This window comes from Anolis sagrei, chromosome 11 (genome assembly GCF_037176765.1).
Source record: "Anolis sagrei isolate rAnoSag1 chromosome 11, rAnoSag1.mat, whole genome shotgun sequence".
NCBI lineage: Eukaryota > Metazoa > Chordata > Lepidosauria > Squamata > Dactyloidae > Anolis > Anolis sagrei.
This window is the reverse complement of record NC_090031.1, coordinates 6,294,886-6,318,023: the sequence shown is the minus strand read 5'-3', so window position 1 is coordinate 6,318,023 and position 23,138 is coordinate 6,294,886. Positions and strand designations below refer to the sequence as shown.

The following is a 23,138-nucleotide window of genomic DNA, read 5'->3' as shown; positions in this document are numbered from 1 at the left end:
CCAAAAACCAAACAAAGAAACGGATACCGTGCAACTATCTCTTTCACTTTGCCTTTTGTTTCATCTGAAAATGGCTCTTTCGTTTCGTGCCTTCCAAATGGACAGTACGAAACAAATGCCCAAATGAAACAAATACTGTGCACTAGTCTAGCATTCACTAAATTAATAATAATAATAATAATAATTATTATTATTATTATTATTATGTTACTGACACAAAAACACAGTTTGTCACAGCATACTAATAATAATTACTAATAATAATAATTATTAATAATATTATTACTTATTATTATTATTCTACTGACACAAAAGCACAGTATGTCACAGCATACTAATAATAATTACTAATAATAATAATTAATATTATTACTAATTATTATTATTATTTTACTGATACAAAAACACAGTATGTCACAGCATACTAATAATAATTACTACTACTAATAATAATAATAATAATTATTATTATTCTACTGACACAAAAACACAGTATGTCACAGCATACTACTAATAAAATTAATAATAATTAATATTATTACTAATTATTATTATTATTTTACTGACACAAAAACACAGTATGTCAAAGCAAATGAGATCTATATGCTGGATTTCGTATAACAAAATCACCTGTCGAACACTTCCCAAGCATCTAGGACTGTGTGATGTATTTTCGAATGATGCACGCAGATCCAAGTCAGGTGGCCTTTTGCAGTTGACTGATCGTGATTTTGTCAATGTTTATTGTTTCCAAATGCTGGCTGAGATCTTTTGGCTCGGCACCCAGTGCGCCAATGACCACTGGGACCACCTGAACTGGTTTATGCCAGAGCCTTTGCAGTTTGATTTTGAGGTTTTGATAACGGCTGAGTTTTTCCTGTTGTTTTTCCTCAATGTGACTGTCACTTGGCATGGTGACATCAATAATCCAGACTTTTGTCTTTTCCACAATCGTGATGTCTGGCGTGTTGTGTTCCACAACCTTGTCAGTCTGGATTTGAAAGTCCCACAGTAGTTTTGCGTTTTCATTTCCCACTACCTTTGCAGTTTATGATCCCACCAATTCTTTACAATATTATTATTATTATTATTATTATTATTATTATTATTAAAGGAGATATGGACTATTCATTGGAAGATGGCTCTCGCTCTCTCTGAATATGAATATTCGTCCACATGAGATTCTAAGGAAGGACCAAGTCCTGTGACTCTGAGCCAAGGAAAAAGTCATCGCCAGCAGCTAAACCGGAAGATATAAAAGAGGAGACTTGCCTGCAACCCGGGCTTGTTCATTTGCGAAGCCAAGTTCATCGGTTCCCTCTCCAAGGCCTGAAGCATCCGGAACATATCGATTGTCAGTTCGCTGAACTTCACCTACAAGAGAACCAGTTATGACTTTTTAAAATGACTTGCAGTCATCGTGAGAGCCCTTCCAGCTATAGGAGGAAGTACCAAAAAAATAGCCACATGTTTCATATATTACTTTTCCATCATGATATATGACTAGTACCCAGGATTAAGGCTGGGAGTAGAAGATGTTAAAAGCTAACCCATAAAGATTGAGCAGGAAACAGGGATGTAACTATTTGGGGGCAAAATGAGGGGGCAGAAGCACCTGGTTGTTGCAGTTGCCGATGATCAGGGCGTCCGCCAGGGCCAACTGCCCCACGATCATGCCCTGCTCCAGCAGCGGAGCCCCCGTGTCCGAGAGGCGGTTGGAGAGGATCACCAGGGTGTTGTCGTCATTCAAGACCATCACGGGATCCGCCTGGGGAGAAAGGAAGCCCGGCAGGAGAATGAGGGCCCCGAAGATAATGGTACGGGTTAAATATACACCTTGTTAGAAAGGAAACCGCAAATGAGAGCCCTAGATAACAACGCATGCTTCGAACATTCTGCTGGCAATGAATGCGTGCTACCCACTCTCTCTTCATGAATGGAAGGACAAGAGCAGGAAAACAGAGGCAAATAAAGGCAAATAAACAGAGATGTCCTTTCCATCCTTACGTCAATGAACGCCGCCACTTCTTGGAGAACCAGGTTCCATTCCACTTGGTCTTCCGTGTTGAAGCGGTGCGTGTAGTCTTCAATCTCGTCTGACAATTCCTGGCAGGAAACATAAATCAAACAGGTGAGAACAGTGAAGAGAACTTCGGGCTGACTTGTTTGTTTTTATTTATATATTTCTCGCATTTCTATCCCGTCCTTCTCAACTTCCAAAGGGGGACTCAGGACGGTTTACAATGGGCCCTATTACAAAGCCATTACATAACAATTACAGTATTTAAAACCACAACTAAACATAAAACCATAATTAGCAATACACAAGCCATCATTAAAAAAATAAAACAGTCTCATCAGCCATTGCGTTGTTCCGGTCACAGCCCTTTAAAGTGCTGCTTGCATCTATTGTCCAAAAGCCTTTCCCCAAAACCATGCCTTTAATTTCTTTCAAAAACTAGGAGGGAGGTGGCCGATGTTACCTCAGTTGGGAGTGTGTTCCATAGGCGGGGGGCCACCACCGAGAAGGCCCTGTCTCTCATCCCCGCCAGGCGCATTTGTGCTGTTGACGTAGGGGTGGATGCATTCAGACAAGTAAGCTGGGCCAGAACCATATAGAGCAGTGTTTCTCAACCTGGGGGTCGGGACCCCTGTGGGGGTCACGAGGGGGTGCAAAGGGGTCATTAAAGACCATCAGAAAACATAGTATTTTCTGTTGGTCATGGGGGTTCTGTGTGGGAAGTTTGGTCCAATTCTATAGTTGGTGGGGTTCAGAATATTATTTCATTGTGGGTGAACTATAAATTCCTGTCAAATTTTAAGGTCTATTTTCCTCAAACTCTTCCAGTGTTCACATTTTGGCATATCGAGTATTTGTATCAAGTTTGGTCCAGATCCATCATTGTTTGAGTCCACAGTGCTCTCTGGATGTAGGTGAACTACAACTCCAAAAATTTAAAGTCAATGTCCACCAGATCCTCCCAGTATTTTCTCTTGGTCATGTGAGTTCTATGTGTCAAGTTGGTTCAATTTCATCATTGGTGGTGTTCAGAATGCTCTTTGATTGTAGGTGAACTATAAATCCCAGCAACTACAGCTCCCAAATGACAAAATCAATCCTCTCCCAACCCCACCAGTATTCAAATTTGGGCATATTGGGTATTTGGGATTTGAAAATACATCCTGCATATAAGATATTTACATTACGATTCATAACAGTAGCAAAATTACAGTTATGAAGTAACAATGAAAATGTTATGGTTGGGGGTCACCACAATATGAGGAACTGTACTATGGGGTCGCAGCATTAGGAAGGTTGAGAAACACTGGTATAGAGCTTTATAGGTCAGAACCAGCACTTTGAATTGGGCTAGGAGGTGGACCGGCAGCCAGTGGAGCTAGCACAACAGGGGGTGGTATATTCCCTGTATGTCACCCCAGTTAGTAGTCTGGCTGCCGAACCGTCTTCAAAGGCAGCCCCATGTAGAGCGCGTTGCAGTAATCTATTTGGGATAGATTTCTGGGTGGGATAGATTGTATGGATAGAGTTTTGGGGGGATGTCCAGCTTTTAAGTCTAACTTAAATTCCATTTTAACTGCACAGTAGTTTAACTTTTGTACCCATTATACAAATATTTAATTGGCTTTTATTGTAGGTATTTGCTTTCATAGGATCATAGAGTTGGACGAGACCACATGGACCATCTAGTCCAATCCCCTGCCATGCAGGAAAAGCACAACCAAAGTACCCCTGATACGTCTGTGCTTCTTTTCAAAATTTATCAGGTTGCATTGTGTTATTGTTAGCTAACTTGAGTCCCTATGAGGAGAAAGGTGGGATAGAAATGAGGACGATGATCAAGGGTCTGGAGAACAAGCCCTATGAGGAGCGGCTTAAAGAGCTGGACATGTTTAGCCTGAAGAAGAGAAGGCTGAGAGGAGACATGACAGCTATATATAAATACATGAGAGCAAGTCCTAGGGAGGAGGGAGCAAGCTTGTTTTCTGCTTCCCTGGAGACTAGGACGAGGAACAATGGCTTCAAACGACAACAGAGGAGATTCCATCTGAACATGAGGAAGAACTTCCTGACTGTGAGAGCTGTTCAGCAGTGGAACTCTCTGCCCCGGAGTGGGTGGAGGCTCCTTCTTTGGAGGCTTTTAAACAGAGGCTGGATGGCCATCTGTCAGGGGTGCTTTGAATGTGATTTTCCTGCTTCTTGGTAGAATGGGGTTGGACTGGATGATCTCTTCCAACTCTATGATTCTATGATACTATGATTCTACAATGATAATAATAATAGGAATGCGGCTGATAAATAAACACAGAACGCCACTCAAACAGTGCTTCTCCTGGCTGGCATAAGTGTCATAATACAGTCTTGAGAAAAGTCATCTTCAGCTTAACCTCTGGAGCTAACAAATAAACCTGCGTTGGACGCGGAACGGAAAAGCTCAGATGAAAAATTTCAGACAATAAGAGAAGCCCTGGAGATTGCACAGGGTGAAATACGAAAAAACAAAGCAGAAATTGAAAGAAGTACACAGGAACAACTGGTACTCAAACAACAAACGCAAAAAAATGAAAATAGGCTCTCTGATGTGGAAAGAAAGTTTGTGTACATGCAAGACAATCAAAGAAGAAACAATGTAATAATAAAAAATTATCCAGAAGGAAACAAGAAAGAAGATCTGAAATCTGAGATTTTGAAATGGTTGCAAAAGATTTCGCCAACACTAAGCTGGTCAGAACTGGATATTGAGAGAGTTCATCGCCTTCCGGCTGGAAGAAATAGAATAATTCCTAGGAACATAATAATTCGATTTCACAATTTCGCAAAGAAAGAAGATTTGATGAAAATATTAAAGAAAAATCCAGATCTCCTAAAGATGGGCGACTCAAAATTGGAAATATTTAATGACTACTGTTCTGAAACTAAGAATTGGAGATACTCAATGAAGCCCATTACGACACAGTTAATGAAAGCTGGAATTGTGTACACCTGGGGATACCCTATCTTTCTCAAATTTCAATGGAAAGGCAAGAGATATAGAATCGACACACTGGAACAAGGTTATCAACTACTGGAGGAGCTTGGCATAGTAAGAAGACAAGAGAGAGATCGAAAGGAAGAGGAGGTGAAGGATCCGGAGGGAGGAGAATTGGAGGAATTAATCGGTGCCGTTGGAGGAATCGAGATGTAAGAAGAAACTATACACTGCAATCAAGCTTTATATTGATTTAAAATGAGCACTCGGGGGGAGGGAGACTCTGGGCCACGGGATGACTTCGCCCCCCCCCTCCCCAATTGGGAAGGCCGGGGGGCCATGATTGGGACGAGTAGTCCCGAAGATTGGAAGGGGAGGAAGGGGGGAACGAGGGAAGTGGGGGGATTGGGGGGGAGGGGGGAATGGGGAGTAAGGGTAGGGGAGGGAAAGGGACAAGGGTTCACATTGTTTCAAGCCACAAAAAAGCTTTTAAAGGGAAATGGAAAAGATGTCCCATAAATTAAGAATTTCAACACTTAACACGAGAGGGTTGGGGACGGTAATTAAGAGAAGGCGGATTGAATCTTTACTGAAGAAGGACGCAGCGGACCTCATCTTCCTACAGGAAACACATCAAAATAGGCGGGGCTCAAACGAGCTAAAGTCGAGCTGGATAAGGAACTATGAAACATCTTTTGGGTCATCAAAGTCAAGAGGAGTAGCAATAATAATAGCAAAGAAATGTAATTTTGTCATAAACAAGGTATTGAAAGATGAAGAGGGAAGATATATAATAATATATGGGGAAATAGGGGAGGAAAAATATGTATTAGTAAATGTATACGCACCAAATGTAAAACAGCAAGAATTTTATGAAAAAGTGTTAGAGCAAATAGAGAATTACCATCAACAAAATGTAATATTTGGAGGAGATTGTAATTGCTGTATGGATTTAAAGAAGGATAAAACTACGATAGCATCAAAAGCTAGAAATATTGTGACAACGGAATTAAGTAGAGTAATGAATAAATGGCAATTAAAGGATGTGTGGAGATTGGTAAAAGGGAATGAAAGTAGATATACATATTATTCATCGGTACACAAGGTATACACAAGAATTGATTATATTTTTGTCTCCAAAAATATGATAAGTAAAGTACTAAATGCTGATATAGGTATGATTAAGATTTCGGATCATGCTTTGGTTTCAATTGAGATTGTGTTGAAATGTGATTATGACAAAATGAAAAGGTGGAGGTTAAATACAAGAATACTAAACCACAAAGAGATAGTAGATAAAGTGCAAGCAGAATGGCAAGAAATATGGGGCTTTAATGAAAAGGGGGTGACAAAGGGAGTTCTATGGGACACCATGAAAGCAGTGACCAGAGGGTTATGTATAAAAGAGACAATTAACTTAAAAAAAAGGCAAGAAGAAAGGAAAAGGAATTTAGAAAGAGAAATAGAAGAGATTGAAAAAGCATATGTAATAAAGAGAGATACACGAATTTATGTTAGGTTAAGAGCAAAAAAAGAGGAATTGGATAAAATGGAAATAGACGAAGTTCAAGAAAATTTAATTTATTTAAGGAGGGAATATTTTGAGTTTAGTGATAGGAATTCAAAGATGCTAGCCAAATCAACACAGAAAAAGAAAATGGAAGGAATGATAAATACGATAAAAGATAAAACAGGCAAATTATGTAGAGCTATGAAAGAAAAATTGAAAGTATTTGAAGAATTTTATAAAGAACTATATCAAACCAAAGCAAGTCCCATAGAGGCAATTAGGAAATATGTGGAGGAAAATTGGGAAAGTAAGCTGGAGGAGAAAGATAAAGAGTTACTGGAACAACCTATTAAGAAAAAAGAAATAGAGGAAGTTATTAAGAAATTAAAAGTAGGGAAAGCTCCGGGCTTGGATGGTCTAGGTACAGAATATTATAAAAGCTTTAGAGAAGTTTTAACCCCAAAATTATTAGAATTGTACAATGGAATAATGAAGGGAGATAAAATACCCGAATCATGGAGGAAATCATTAATAATATTAATACCTAAACCTGATAAAGACTTAACAGACCCAGGGTCATATAGGCCCATATCATTAATTAATCAGGATGCAAAGATATTGTCCGCGATAATAGCCAATAGAATGAATAAATGTATGTATAAGTACATAAAAGAAGATCAGTGCGGGTTTATAAAAGGAAGACAAATGTCAAATTTGATAGGGAGAGCATTAAATAAAATTCATTGGGCTAAAGAGGGGAAAGAAAAAGCAGGGATATTATCATTAGATATTTTTAAAGCGTTCGATTGTGTGGAATGGGAGACATTAAGGGAAATATTGAATAAATTTGGAATGGGAAATAGAATAAAAGGAGTACTAAAACAATTTTACTCAAGGAACTCAGCAGTGGTAACTATAAATGACGGAGTGACAAACGAAATAAAAGTGACTAGAGGAACCAGACAAGGGTGCCCTTTATCTCCGATACTATTTGCCATGGTGATAGAACTGTTTGCTAATAATATAAGGAATGACAAAAATTTAAAAGGGTTAGGAAAAAAGGAGAAACAGAAGGTGAGTTTATTCGCTGACGACACATTGTTATTTATAGAAAATATAATGGAGAAAATGGATAGAATAAAAGAACATTTGGAGATATTTGGGAAAGCAACAGGTTTACAAGTTAATTGGAATAAGTCAGAAATGATGCTACTTAATTATACAAGAGAAGAAGAAAAAGATTTTATAGAACAGAGCAAAATGGGAATAAGAATTAAGAACAAACTAAAATACTTGGGAGTAATAATAACTAAGGATTTAAAAGAGATAGAGGAAGTAAATGTAGTAACATTAAGGAAAGAAGTCCAGAAAAAGTTAATAGAGTACGAAGGTACACGCTTATCCTGGTTTGGAAGAATGGCATTAGTAAAAATGAAAATACTTTCAAAAATAAATTTTATATTTAGGATGCTACCACTTCAAATTACAGAAGAAGAACTAACTAGATGGCAACAAATGATTAATAAGTACTGTAATGGAAGTAAAAAAAACAGACTAAATAAACAATTATGGTACAGGTCGCAAAAGGAGGGTGGACTGGCGTTACCTAATATAAAAAAATATTATGAAGCAAGTAGATTAAGTTTGGTTATAGAAGGAATGGTCAAAAAAGAGGGAATAGATTGGCTTAATAATGATTCAGGAAAAGTGGAAGATGAAACTTGGAATATATTTTTTAAACAGTTTACTAGAAAAGAAATGAGGGAAATTAGAAACCCAATGTTGAGCAACATACTGAAAGTTTGGAATAAATATAAGGGGAGGCTAATAAAAGAGGGATCAATCATAACCCCAATAGTGATGGAAAAGAAGTTCCCAAAAAATTTTAAAAAAGTAATGGATAAAAAGGTAAGGGAAATAAACTTAGATAGGATAGGGGATTGGATGAAGGTGGAAATGAAGAGGGAAATGATGTTGGAAGAGTTTAAAGAAATAAAATTGTCATGGTTTCATTGTATACAATTAGAACAATGGTTAATAAACTGGAAAAAAATTAATAGAAATGGAAGCCAACTCAATCAATTCGAACAAATAATACAGAAGGGAAGGACTGTAGAAGAATACGAAAACTTGAGAGGTATAATTAGCAAAATTTATAAGATACTAATTGAAATGAAAGATGAAAAAACAAAAAAGTACACCCTTAAAGAGATTTGGGAGGAGGATTTAGGGATAAATATAAGTGAAATAGAGTGGCAACAATTATGGGGACAAAGACATTTAAAAAATTTATCGATACGAGTTAAAGAAAACTATTACAAGTTAATATGGAAGTGGTACTTGACACCGGTAAGAATAGCATATATGAATAAAAATAACTCAATAAATTGTTGGAGAGGGTGTCAAGAACCAGGAACATATATACACATGTGGTGGCAATGTAAATATGTAAATAATTTTTGGGAGAAAGTATTTAGAGAAATAGAAACTATAATGAATATAGAATTAGATAAAAGCCCTAGTATAGCCTTACTATCAATATATAAAGATAAGCAATTGAAAAAGGAGGATAAAGAAGCGATAACAAACTTACTAACTATAGCAAGACTGCTTATAGCAAGGAATTGGAAAAAAGAAATGAATATACAAATAGAGGAGTGGTATAAAGAAGCATGGAAAATAGCAATAAATGATAAATTGACATGTATATTAAAGGTTAAAAAAGGTATATGGAAACAAAGCGATTTTGATGCTGTATGGGGAAGATTTGTGGTAAATGGATTAAAAAATAAGGAAGGAAAATTACCGTCACAAGAAGAAATGAAATTTTGGACAGATGAAATGTAAGAATGGTGGCTTGAGACGGGTGGAGGGGAGCACTGTGGTGAAAAAGGGGGAAAAAAAAGAGAAAAGGGGTGGAAATGTCAGAGCAAAACAACAAAACAACATGTTAAAGAGGTTGATGTACAAAATGTAATAACATGTAATAAATGTGATAAAACAATAAAAAATTATTTAAAAAAAACAAACAAAAAACAAATAAACCTGAGGATTGAAGCATCAAGATCGACGTACCTTTACGAGCTCCTTCACGACATCCATTTTGTTGAGCAAAAGGCAAACCACTATGAACCGTGCATAATATCGGAGTTTTTTCACTACCAATTCAGGCCTAGAAAGAAAAAAAGAGTAAATGGGTGAAAGCATTATTCAGTGGATGGAAAAGAAAGGAAGGAAGAAAAATATTAAGTTGTTATTTATTTATTTTTAAAGTTTTTAACTATTACATTTGGCCCAGCCATAGGTTTTTAAATTCTTGTGTGTTATTGTCTACTTGTGAGTTATATTAATTGTATTGTTTATTTTGTTTATTGCTTGTTGTTTTATTATTGCTTGTTGTTTTTGATGTATTGTTGAGTTTGGCCTCATGTAAGCTGCTCTGAGTCCCTTGGGGAGATGGTGGCAGGGTATAAATAAAGTATTATTATTATTATTATTATTATTATTATATTACAATCAGGGACTATCACTCAAGCCAAACATACTAGCATGGCAACTTTATTTATGTATTTATTTATTTATTTATTTATTTATGACATTTATATGCCACCCTTCTCACCTTCTAACTTTGGTGGCTATCCCTATCATACAGTACATATTTCTTTATTTACAACATTTATATGTCACCTTTCTCACCCCGAAGGGGACTCAGAGCGGCTTACAAGATATATATGCATACAATATATTATATTATTAGCATGGTACAATATTAGTATTAAATATTACAATATTGTACTATACCGTTATATTGTAATATTATTAGTAATATTATATGTAACATAAATATATAATTATATTATCATATTATTATTATTATTTGTATTCTATTTCATTACAATATTATAAATATTATATGTGTATACAATATATTATATTACATCACATTATATTATTAGCACAGCACAGGAGATAAGGTGGAACTGTCTCCTGGCCCCCATTTTGCATCTTTATAGATATTTTATTTATTTATTTATTTGTTTGTTTGTTTGTTTCCAGCATTTCTACCTTGTCCTTCTCAACCTCTGAAGGGGGACTCAGGACGGCTTACATTTGGCACAATTTGATGCCATTAAATATAAATAACAACAATTAAAACAATAAATAGAACATTAAGTAAAACATTTAAAACAGTATTAACCACCGTATCACCATGTAAGCAGGATGATGATGATGATGATAATAATAATAACAATGCCAGTTTGCCTCCTCCCCATAATTCTTCTTTCCCGAGTGATTATTCCCCATTCTGATCCTGACCGCATAAACTTTTAAGTTCATTATCTTGATCGACCAACAAAGGCAGTTTTGGGATAGGGCCCCCGGTGTCACAATCGGTTAAACCCTTATGCCGGCAGGACTGAAGACCGACAGGTCGGATGTTTGAATCCAGGGAGAGTGCAGATGAGATCCCTCTGTAAGCTCCAGCTCCCCATACGGGGACATGAGGATGGTAAAACATCAAAACAAAACAAAACAAAACAAACATCCGGGTGTCCCCTGGACAACATCTCTGCAGACAGCCAATTCTCTCACACTAGAAGCAACTTGCACTTTCTCATGAAAAAAAAAAAGGTTTTGAGATCTCGAAAAGCTTTATAATGATTAATGGGAGAGAGTTGCCTCAGTCGGATCAATGTTGTTATTTTATCTTGGGTCTTGCTTTCAAGTGCTCTGCGTTTCATGTAACAAGTTTTTGCCAAGCTCAAGATTCGTGTATGAGATTTTCCTGCTGTCTTGTTTCATGGATTCAAGTGCCTAGTTTCATGGATTTTTATGTACTTGTGAATCTTGTTTTCCTTTGAAGCTTATGGACTATTTCTCAAATTGGAACTTTACTGGTTTTGCTATTTTAACATATAATCTTCAATAAACTGCTTGCTGATTTTACCAAGCTGGTGTGGTGTTTAAGGTTAGAGGTGTTCCTGCTCTGGTGTACGACAAAGGACTAGAAAGCTTCGCTAGACAGGATAGGACTTTCCCTGAGGAAGGAGTTTCTCCCGTCTCAAATGTGTTCCTTTTTCCTCGGCTTGGCTCCATCGCCTCCCACTCACCAGCTGCCTGAGGCTGCGGCTGCACTTCAATGCCAAAGGATTCCCACAAATAGCCACAGGATGAACCAAGCGCATTTATACCCGCCTGCCCACCACAAGGTCACAAATTCGCAGCATCGCTTCAAACTCACAAGACTGAGGCATGGCCTGACCTGTCTTCTTTGTTGACTTGAGAGTAGTAAGACCGCTGCCGGATGGCGGAGTAGAAGGAGAAGGCTTCATTCAGGTAGCTGGTTTCCGACGTGCGAAGGCTGCGGAAGAGGCAGACAATTACAAAAACATGTCCATACCTCCTCTTCCAGGAAGTCACTGAATTTTGTACGGGTTCCCCATCCCGCTACAGCCATAACTGTCACTTCTGACATTCGATTTCACTGCTTCTTACAGAAGTGTTTGCACAGATGGCACCCATCCACCTACACATTTTCACTTCCAGTCATCGCGGGCTTTTAATTTAGCACTGGAAGTTCTCAAGCCAAAATGTCAGACTGGCAACAAAGAGAAAGGCGCGTTTGACTCCTCATACTGGAAGCAATCTGCCCAGATTGGCAACCGTTAATATTCTTTGAGAGCTACTTACTAGTAGTGGTAGTAAAGCTGCCCGATCTTGGAGGCTATTTCGCCGATCTGCCAGCGCTTCAGGCCGTACCGATTGTCCAAAACTTGCCTTCGTCCACCGCAAAAAGAAGAAAGAGTGGGTCACATCTGATGCTTTATACAAACACAGATATATCAAACCTCTGATCCACAAACTCAGTGTCTTCAAGTGGGGTAAAACGCAGCCTGCTGGGACGAGGTCCAAGGTGCTCAAGTCTCAGGACATAGTTTAACCGTTGTAATTTTCCATAAGGGGATGCTGGGAATGTTCATTTGGAAGAAACACAGAGACATCTTTTGTAGAGATCCCCATCTTTCTAAACAAATCTAGCACTCTGTTGCAGTTCAGCAACATGGATGGAATCACTGGATTGCCGTGTGTTTTCCTAGCTGTATGGCCATATTCCAGAAACATCCTCTCCTGATGTTTCGCCTGCATTTGTGGCAGGCATCCTCAGAGGTTGTGAGGTCCTCACAACCTCCGAGGATGCCTGCCAGAGATACAGGCAAAACGTGAGGAGAAAATGCTTCTGGAATATGGCCATACAGCTAGGAAAACACACAGCAATCCAGTGATTCCAGCCATGAAAGCCTTCAACAATACAGAGTGTGGACATTCAATTATTCAGGAACTGGCAGTGAAAATAATAAGAAATGCTCTACCATACATCCAAGAGAGTAACAGTGACTGTTTTGGGCAGTCTGGAGCAGGACAACAGCAGAGCAGGGGTCTGAGACATACACACAGCTCCAATGCTTCCTGAGGCCATTGCTTCACACTTTTAAATGTTAGGGCTGACTCTGCGTCTACTCTTACCGGTGCTGCTGCTGGAACTTCCAGAGCTTGGTGTAAACGTCGAAGGTTCGCCCGAAATAGCACTGCCACTGCTTCTGCCCATACTGAGGTAAGTCTCTGGAAGAGACCAAACAGAAGGAAGTCTTTATCAAGTGGAAAACCAAAAAGGCAGAAAGATACAATCCAAAAAAGCAGGGATACACAATCCAAGCCCTCCCAGCATATGTTCACCCATCACCCTCTGTCCAAAATGTTCAGATGGATCGCAAAACAGGAGAGATTTCTTTATGGTTCCCATTAGACAAATATTAAAAACCATCACTGAACCCCACTCAATTGGTCAACTATCGGCCAGTTTCCAATCTCCCCTACTTGGGCAAAGTCATGGAACGTGTGGTGGCTTCGGAACTCCAGGGGTTCTTGGTAGACACTGATTATCTTGATCCGGCACAGTCTGGCTTCAGGCTGGGACATGGTACTGAAACAGCCTTGGTCGCCTTAGTAGATGATCTACGCTGGGAGCTAGGCAGGGGGAGTGTGTCCCTGTTAGTTCTGCTGGACCTCTCAGCGGCCTTCAATACTGTTGACCACGGTATCCTTCTGAGACGCCTTGCAGAATTGGGACTCGGAGGTACTGCTTTGCAGTGGCTCCGATCCTTCCCGGAGGGAAGTTCCCAGAAGGTGTTATTGGGTGACACCTGTTCGGCTCCACAACCGTTGTTTTGTGGAGTCCCTCAGGGCTCAGTACTGTCCCCGATGTTCTTTAACATCTACATGAAGCCGCTGGGGGAGATCATCCAGAGTTTCAGACTAAGGTGTTATCTATACGCAGATGATGTCCAAATCTGTCGCTCCTTCAATACAATGCCAAGAGAGTGATCTTGTCTGCTGTGGACTCATATTTTTGTGTTTCAAATAACAACAACAACAACAACAACAACAATAATAATAGTATCACACAGTCCTAATCACTTGGGAAGTGTCCGACGTGTGATCCAATACAACAGCCAGCAGAGTGACCTTGTTTGCTGTGGACTCATTTTGTTGTGTTTCAAATAATAATAATAATAATAATAATAATAATAATAATAATATCACACAGTCCTAGACACTTGAGAAGTGCCTGATGTGTGATCCAATACAACAGCCAGAGAGTGATCTTGTCGGCTGTGGACTCATCTTGTTGTGTTTCAAATAATAATAATAATAATAATAATAATAATAATAATAATAATAATAATATCACACAGTCCTAGACACTTGGGAAGTGTCCGACGTGTGATCCAATACAACAGCCAGTAGAGTGATCTTGTCTGCTGTGAAGTCATCTTGTTGTGTTTCTAATAATAATAATAATAATAATAATAATAATATCACACTGTCCTAGTGACTTGGGAAGTGTCCGACGTGTGATCCAATACAACAGCCAGCAGAGTGATCTTGTCTGCTGTGGACTCATTTTGTTGTGCTTCAAATAATAATAATAATAATAATAATAATAATAATAATAATAATAATAATATTTTTTTAAAGGGAAGAGATTTCCACTTCACGGTTTGGCACTTTTTGGGCGCTGTGTCGAAGTAGAACTTTGGGTCAAAGTCAAGGCCAATACGCCATGTTTCTACCTTAGAATTATAAGCAGAACAGCCTCGTTCGATGATTAAAAACTATATTCCAAAAGACATAATCTCTTGAGGGCTCTTTTTTTAAAACTACAGGCCAATTGGGGTTTATCTCAGTCCCTTCAGTGTATCTAGATATCCTCCTTTCCATCTTGCCTTATCATCCTGAATCCTTCTCGCCTGTTATCACAGCTGTGCACATTTCGTCGGAATGAGGGTTTAGAAAGACATGCAAACTCCACACCAAGACTCTCGCATTTGATCCCGTCCATGATTGGAATTATCCAAAACCGGAGAGGAGGAGAAATTGCCCACTTTAAGGCAGAAAGTGACAGATTTCCTTCTGAGCTTTGCTCAAGCAGAGATTTGTACCGTTCTTCCGCTCTGCCCATTGTAGAAGCCCCCTCCCCTCCCTCAACCCTGCTGACCTCAAGCCGTTGAAAAGCTGTTTGGATTTATCCAGCAGGTAACAAAAGTCCGTGACGGTCTTCCTCTCTCCCTGCGGGATGTCATCCTCCACGCCGCCAATCGACATGGTGCCTTTCAGGGCGAGCTCCGTCCTGCAGAGGGAAAAGAGAGCAAAATCCTCATCAGCCACGGACGGCGGGAGGCAAAGGAGGAACAATGGCAGTGACGAGCAGCGTCAAAAGAGAGGAAGAGAGAAACATGGATACTCCATAAACACGCAATTTCTTGTTGCACGCTCCTCCCGCACACAACCTTAGAGGCCCACTTAATCCATGAGGGAGAGTTCTATATGCTGATGATAGTGTGGTAAGTGCTCATTCAGAAGAAGATCTACAAGACACTCTAAATGTTTTTGCAACAATCTTGGACAGCAATGGCTCCCAAAGTGACCCATTTAAGGCGGAAGCAGGTGTCAAACAGTGACAGCCTTTTTCTCCATCCTCATCACTATGATACTGTGCCTTGTTCATGAGAAGCTTCCCACCGGCGTGGAAATCATCTAGACAGATGGCAAGCTATTTAAGCTCAGCAGACTGAAAGCCAAAATCAAGGTCACAACACGGTGTTAGAGAACTCCAATATGCTGATGATAATGTACTCTGTGCTTATTCAGAAGATCTACAAGCCAATGCAGAAACATACGAAAAGCTTGGCCTCTCACTGAACATCGAGAAAACCAAAGTGCTCTTTCAACAGGCACCAGCCAATCCCTCTGCAATGCCAGAAATACAGCTTAATTGTGTAAAGTCAGAAAATGTTATTTATTTATTTGTTTACAATATTTCTATCCCGCCTTTCTCAAATTCAAAGGTGACTCAAGGCCGCTTACAACAAGGCAGCAATATGATGCCTAACAATATACAATGAACAAAATTAAAAATACATTCAATAAAACATATAAAACCAATGCCTTCATTGTTATTCTCATGATCCATAAATCGCCGTCTGAGCCGTTCCAATGTTCACTTTCATCTAAGACTGTTTTTGACTGTTGTATTAGATTCCAAAGGCTTGTTCAAATAGCCACGTTTTCACTTTTTTTCCGGAAGGTCAAGAGGGAAAGGGCTGATCTAATATCCCTGGGGAGGGCATTCCACGACCGAGGGGCCACCACTGAGAAGGCCCTGTCTCTCATCCCCACTAGTTGGGCCTGCGAAGAAGTGGGGGCCAAGAGCAAGGCCTCCCTGGACGATCTTAAACTCTTAGATGGTTCATAGGGAGAGATACGTTCGGACAAGTAAGCTGGGACAGAACCGTTTAGAGCAGTGGTTCTCAACCTGGGGTCCCCAGATGTTTTTGGCCTCCAACTTCCAGAAATCCTTACAGCTGGTAAACTGACTGGGATTACTGGGAGTTGTAGGCTAAAAACATCTGGGGCCCCAGGTTGAGAACCACTGGTTTAGAGCTTTATAGGCTACAGTTATGTTGACCATTTATGTTGACCATTTCTGCTACCTTGGCAGCCACCTCTACACAAAAGGCAACACCGACACTGAATTACAACACCACCTGACCTCTGTGAGTGCAGCATTCTTCTGAATGAAGCAGAGAGTGTTTGAGGGGCTGCAAAGTGGAGTCCATGACATATGAGTGTGGAGAAGAGCAAACGACCACCACATGGACAATGAAGGACCATTTCTGTTACCTTGGCAGCCACCTCTATACAAAAGTCAACATCGACACTGAAATACAACAATGCCTGAGCTCTGCAAGTGCAGCATTCTTCTGAATGAAGCAGGGAGTGTTTGAGGGGCTGCAAAGTGGAGTCCACGGCATGCGAGTGTGGAGAAGAGCAAAGACCCACCACATGCACAATAAAGGACCATTTCTGTTACCTTGGCAGCCAACTCTACACAAAAGTCAACATCGACACTGAAATACAACATCGTCTGTGCTCTGTGAGTGCAGCATTCTTCCCAATGAAGCAGAGAGTGTTTGAGGGGCTGCAAAGTGGAGTCCACAACAAGCGAATGTGGAAAAGAGCAAAAGCCTCACCACATGCACAACGAAGGACCATTTCTGTTACCTTGGCAGCCACCTCTACACAAAAGTCAACATTGACACTGAAATACAACACTGCCTGAGCTCTGCGAGTGCAGCATTCTTCCGAATGAAGCAGAGAGTGTTTGAGGGGCTGCAAAGTGGATTCCATACATGTTTGTAGAGGTAACTCATTCTGTCCTTATAACCTTTATGTAGAAATAGGTAACAGGGAGCACAACGACAGAATAAGGAAACAAACAAGGTGGCACAAAGAAGCCACTGGAAGGGAAAACAGATGGAGGGGTGGCAAGGCAGACAAAACAGTCCAAGGGAGGGGAGCGATGCAGGGGGAAAAAAGTGAGCAAACTGAGAAAAATGCCAGTTTCCATGCTACAGACAGAAAAGCAAATCTGGGGAAGGAGGGGGGAAAGGAGAGGAGAAACAGATATACAAAGCAATCTAAAAATATCCAGACGCAGAAGGGAAAAATGGGGCAACCGGGAAGAGAAGCCAGGAGAGAACAAAACCCAAAAAGGATCGAGAGGACTCTTTCTCAGGGAGGTGCCTTCAAAGCATTGGAGAAAGACACGCACAGAGCAATGTGCCATACATAAATACGTACATACATGTAGGCACAAAGAGTGGATAAGGCCAATTCTGCAATCAGGGTAAAGGTTGTGCAAAAACGTGTGCAAACCTGGGTGTTTCTGATAGACTTTAACAATTGCAAGATACAAAAAAAATGGTATGGTGTCTATAGGAATCTCTATGGTCAACCACTGGCAGTTGCTGTGTTGCATCCAGGCCTGGAATCCCCTATGACCACAGCACCGCACAAAAGTCCAGAGTGTAAGCAAATAATTTATTGTAAAAACTCATTAAAATATATGAAAAATCAAGAATAAGGAAAGAAGATGTAAAATCCAAGAAAGGGCTGGCAATAGGTGATAGCCAGGCAGTAATTCAAATGTCTCATGCAAATCCCAAGGTAATATAGTCCAGGAATAGCCAGAAAGTCACAAGGACAGCATAAGTCCACAAGCAAAACTCATAAAACTTGAGCAAGGCTGAAAAAACAAGAACACAGAAAGTTACCAGGATACTTGAATCCAAAACCAACACTTGATTTGGAACAAGAACTAGAGAACTCGGGCCTAGCTTCTCCCTTGAATGCTATGTTGCCTGAACCAACTCTTAGGTAAACCTGACTCAGAAAGTACAAAGCGCCGAGATCAGTCAGAGGAGCCAGAAACTGCAAGATCGGATAAGGAGTCGAGTAAAAAGCTAAGTGATACAGAAGGTTCCTGGGGAAAACATCTGGAGCTACGGAGGTCAACAAAAGTCTTTGTTTACAGATTAGAGCAGAAAATAGGCAGCTCCGGTCAGAGCGTTTACGTGGGAAAGTTGAGGAGAGAATTTGCTAATTAATAGGCACCCATGAAGTCATTTCTTTTCCCAGAAGTTCTCTCCTCAACTTTCCCACGTAAACGCTTTGACCGGAGATGCCTATTTTCTGCTCTAATATGTAAACAAAGACTTTTGTTGACCTCCGTAGCTCTAGGTGTTTTTTCCTGGGAGCCTTCTGTATCACTTAGCTCTTTACCCGACTCCTTATCCAATCTTGCAATTTCTGGCTCCTCTGACCGATCTCGGAGCCTTGTACTTTCTGAGTCAGGTTTATCCCAGAGAGAAACATCATTCCTCTGACTTGAATTTTCATCACTTTGTGCTCCAGGAAATCTCAAAGAAAATCCCACAGTTCTCTCTAAACCATCAACGAACCATCATTATTATTATTATTATTATTATTATTATTATTATTATTATACCACATTTTCCCTCCAGAAGGAGACTCAAAGCGGCTCAGCTAGAGATTCCTAAAGAGGTGTTCTCTCAAGTTTAAATTTAGCAGGTTAGAGCAAACTAGAGGTAGAATCCCAATCTCAGGTAGGAAAGTACTTAAAACATGTCAGAGCAGAAATTATTATTATTTATCTTGATTAAAAAAAGCAACGTTTATCTCCCCTGCAGCACAGCCTGGGATGCAATCCGGTGTCACCAACCTGTTCCCGTGATGATATGTTGAAGAGAGACAAATGAGGTACACACAACACAAACAAACTCTGCTGTCATCAGATTACATGCCAAGAATGGGAGGGCGAGGGAGAAGGCTGGCACCAAAGCCAGAAGCAGGAAGCCAAGAGGGAGTTAGCAACGATAAAGAGGAACTAAGCAAGTATTGGACACACAATGGGAAAGGTATTTTTATGGTTATTGTTACAAATTCACACCAATGATTTGGTCAGTATAGGCAGCTCCTCAAAGTGGGATAACCTGTCCCGCTATGGGCCTTAGCTTCCCTTCATTTCCCTAGCAATCAATGAATTGTACTGACTTGTGTATAAGTTCAGGAAAACCTGGGTTAACTTATACATGAGTAAGTACAGTGGAACCTTGACTTCAGAGCGCTCCAACTTAAGAGCATTCTTGTCGCACCGCAGGCCTGACGCCACCTTACTTACTTAGGCGACCCCTCGTTGGCCGAGTAGGATAGTCTTCCAGGATCAGAATTCTTGTGGGTCCATAGGTGGCTATGGAGCCCTATTCTTGATCTGCATCTTCTTCTGCAGTGGAAGGCGGTCCCGGTCGGGGTTGGCTTGACGCGCCTTCCTCCTGGCACGTTTCTCTCTTTCACCCTCCATTTGTGCCTCTTCAAATTCTGCAGCACTGCTGGTCACAGCTGACCTCCAGCTGGAGCGTTCAAGGGCCAGGTCTTCCCAGTTCTCAGTGTCTATGCCAGAGTTTTTAAGGTTGGCTTTGAGCCCATCTTTCAATCTCTTTTCCTGTCCACCAACATTCTGTTTTCCGTTCTTGAGTTCAGAGTAGAGCAACTGCTTTGGGAGACGGTGGTCAGGCATCCGGACAACATGGCCAGACCAGCGGAGTTGATGGCAGAGGACCATCGCTTCAATGTTGGTGGTCTTTGCTTCTTTCAGCACGCTGACGTTTGTCCGCCTGTCTTCCCAAGAGATTTGCAGGATTTTCCGGAGGCAGCGCTGATGGAATCATTCCAGGAGTTGCATGTGATGTTTGTAGACAGTCCACGTTTCGCAGGCATATAGCAGGGTTGGGAGGACAATAGCTTTATGAACAAGCACCTTGGTATCCCTACGGATATCCCGGTCCTCAAACACTCTCTGCTTCATTTGGAAAAATGCTGCACTCGCAGAGCTCAGGCAGTGTTGTATTTCAGTGTCGATGAAGACTTTTGTGGAACTAGGAACACTTGGAAACCGCTCTGAGTCCCCAGGTCTTTGGGTGCGCTGCAATGCTCCAGTCGGATTCCTTCCCAGGTAATCCTCAGAACTCGGGATGCTTGTCTGTTCTTGAGGTGAAAAGCACATGTCTGTGTTTTACATGGATTAGGGATCAGCTGGTTTCCCCTGTAATAGGCAGTAAGAGCACCTAGAGCTTTGGAGAGCTTCTGTTCTACCATCTCAAAGCTCCCTGCTTGAACGGTAATGGCATGCACCATCTCCTTGGGGGGATGGTGGCGGGGTATAAATAAAGGTTATTATTATTATTATTACTACTACTACTACTTTTTGACCCACCCTCGTACACAAACCTTTGTCCATATCTTCTTCACCCTGTCCTTTGTAGATTCTCTTGTTAGCTCCTCTCTTTTTTCGATGCAGTGAAAAACAAAGAAAAATAATCTTCCATACGTAAGTATATTAACACCATAATCATACCCACTTCGCTGTCCTCTCCCCACACAAAAAACCCACCATTTCTAGCCCCTTGATCACAGTGGTTGCCCTTCTGTGTGCTCCACATACAAAGAGACCGCCTAAATAGTACCCGAACACGGCATGCAAAAATAGCCGAAGGGAAAGTCAGAGAACGGCCTAGTGAATGCAACGACAGTGGACGTTTCTGGCCCGCTTCTCTCCCCGCTTTCGCCTCAGGTTAGTTGTGTCAGAACAGCTGATTTTTTTTTCCTCTCCCTTCTTCCCTTTTTTCCAAGGCGGGTGGATGCTGCTCACCGAATTTGGATGTTTTTGAAATGCCGGATTAATTAGACGGCAAATTATTTCTCTGAGTATCAGACTGCAGTAAACTTCCCGTTGACCCAGAGAACCGATCAATGTGACCCAGAGCGGCTAATTTTAGAAGCGCCTAAGTTTAATAATCTTTAGTCTTTTTTTTTTCAGGCTCCGGCGGTTTCAATTCCTTTGCTTCCTGATCTCTCGCTTCATAACCTGCCAGGTAGAAAATTCAGAAGGGAAGACCCTGCATAGGTCTGATCCTGTGGCTCCTCCGTGATGACATGACGGCAACAGTCTTGGACAGCAATGGCTCCCAAAGTGACCCATTTAAGGTGGAGACAGGTGTCAAACAGGGATGTGTTATTGCCCCAACCTTATTCTTCATCTTCATCGCTATGATACTTCACCTTGTTGATGGGAAGCTTCCCACCGGAGTGGAAATCATCTATCAGGCAGATGGATTTGACCTCAGCAGATTGAAAGCCAAAACCAAGGTCACAACAACATCTGTTATAGAACTCCAATATGACAATGATAATGTAGTCTGTGCACATTCAGAAGACTCTTTTGCAAAATGAATGTCCCCAAATGAAAGCTTTCCTTGGGTGGTGGGCAATATGGTGTTCGGGGAGGACATTGCCAGGGGTTGGACTACATATTCATGGTGCTCAGTATATGTCATTGGAGGGAAGGCTTTTGGTGGCTCCTCAGCAATATGGGTTAAAGTTTTTGTGGAAGCGGGGGCCTGCCTGTGGACGTGGCCACACACACACATAAATATTTTCACTTTTATTATGGACTAGCTGTCCCCTGCCACGCGTTGCTGTGGCGCACATGGGGGTTCTGTGTGGGAGGTTTGGCCCAATTATATCATTTGTGGGATTCAGAACGCTCTTTGATTGTAGGTGAACTCTAAATCCCAGCAACTACAACTTCCAAATGTCAAGGTCTATTTTTCTCAAACTCCATTTGTGTTCATATTTGGGCATATAGAATATTCGTGCCAGGTTTGGTCCAGATCCATCATTGTTTGAGTCCACAGCCATCTTTGGATGTAGGTGAACTACAACTCCAAAACCAAAGGACACTGCCACCAACCCCTCCCAGTATTTTCTGTTGGTCATGGGAGATCTGTGTGCCAAGTTTGGTTCAATTCCATCGTTGGTGGGGTTCAGAATGTTCTATGATTGTAGGTGAACTATAAATCCCAGCAACTACAACTCCCAAATGACAAAATCATTTTTATTTTTTTTTAGTGAAAGACATACATTGGGTTGCTAGGTGTCTTGTGTCCAAATTTGGTGTCAATTCGTCCAGTGGTTTTTGAGTTCTGGTAATCTCACAAACAAACATTACATTTTTATCTATATAGATATAGATATAGTTTTCTCGGCAGTTCTCTGCAGATATGTGAAGCTCCTTTGTGGCACGAAGCAATAGGGAGATGCAGGAGATGCTTGCAGATGTTCAAACAAACTGGGTGCAATTCTCAAGGCTGATTATCAATTATTCCATACAAGAAGATGAGTAACGGTACACAAGTTTTCCCAACAAGATAGCTTTGCCCATCACTTTACCTGTCTTCCCAAGAGATTTGCAAGATTTTCCTGAAGCAACACTGATAGAATCATTCAGGAGTTGAGTGTGACGTCTGTAGACAGTCTACGTTTCGCAGGCATATAACAGGTTGGGAGAATAATAGCTTTATAAACAAGCACCTTGGTATCCCTACAGATGTCCCGGCCCTCAAACTCTCTCTGCTTCATTCAGAAAAATGCTGCACTCGCAGAGCTCAGGTGTTGTTGTATTTCAGTGCCAATGATGACTTTTGTGGAGAGGTGGCTGCCAAGGGAGCGGAAATAGTCAACATTTTCTGACATTACACCATTAAGCTGCATTTCTGGCATTGCGGAGGGATTGGTTGGGCCTTTTGCTGAAAGAACAGTTTGTCTTTCTTGATGTTCAGTGAGAAGCCTAGCTTCTTGTATGCTTCCACAAAGGTGGTTAG

At 40.8% G+C, this 23,138-nt stretch overlaps 1 protein-coding gene across 6 annotated transcripts in view; it reads right to left on the bottom strand.

Annotated features, from left to right (window-relative positions):
• Positions 1-23,138, bottom strand: part of SCAI (suppressor of cancer cell invasion) — a 78,741-nt gene that overhangs the window by 30,597 nt on the left and 25,006 nt on the right. For 5 of the 6 annotated variants that reach the window (XM_060757427.2, XM_060757426.2, XM_060757429.2 and 2 more), the window contains 8 exons: positions 15,056-15,187; positions 13,024-13,119; positions 12,190-12,276; positions 11,741-11,860; positions 9,574-9,670; positions 2,008-2,106; positions 1,616-1,768; positions 1,273-1,374 (listed from right to left, as the gene is read on the bottom strand). In XM_060757427.2, the coding sequence (XP_060613410.1) occupies positions 1,273-1,374; positions 1,616-1,768; positions 2,008-2,106; positions 9,574-9,670; positions 11,741-11,860; positions 12,190-12,276; positions 13,024-13,119; positions 15,056-15,162 (861 nt within the window). In that variant the 5' untranslated portion in view covers positions 15,163-15,187. The remainder of the gene's footprint in view (positions 1-1,272; positions 1,375-1,615; positions 1,769-2,007; positions 2,107-9,573; positions 9,671-11,740; positions 11,861-12,189; positions 12,277-13,023; positions 13,120-15,055; positions 15,188-23,138) is intronic. The other variant, XM_060757430.2, reaches the window with a different exon arrangement.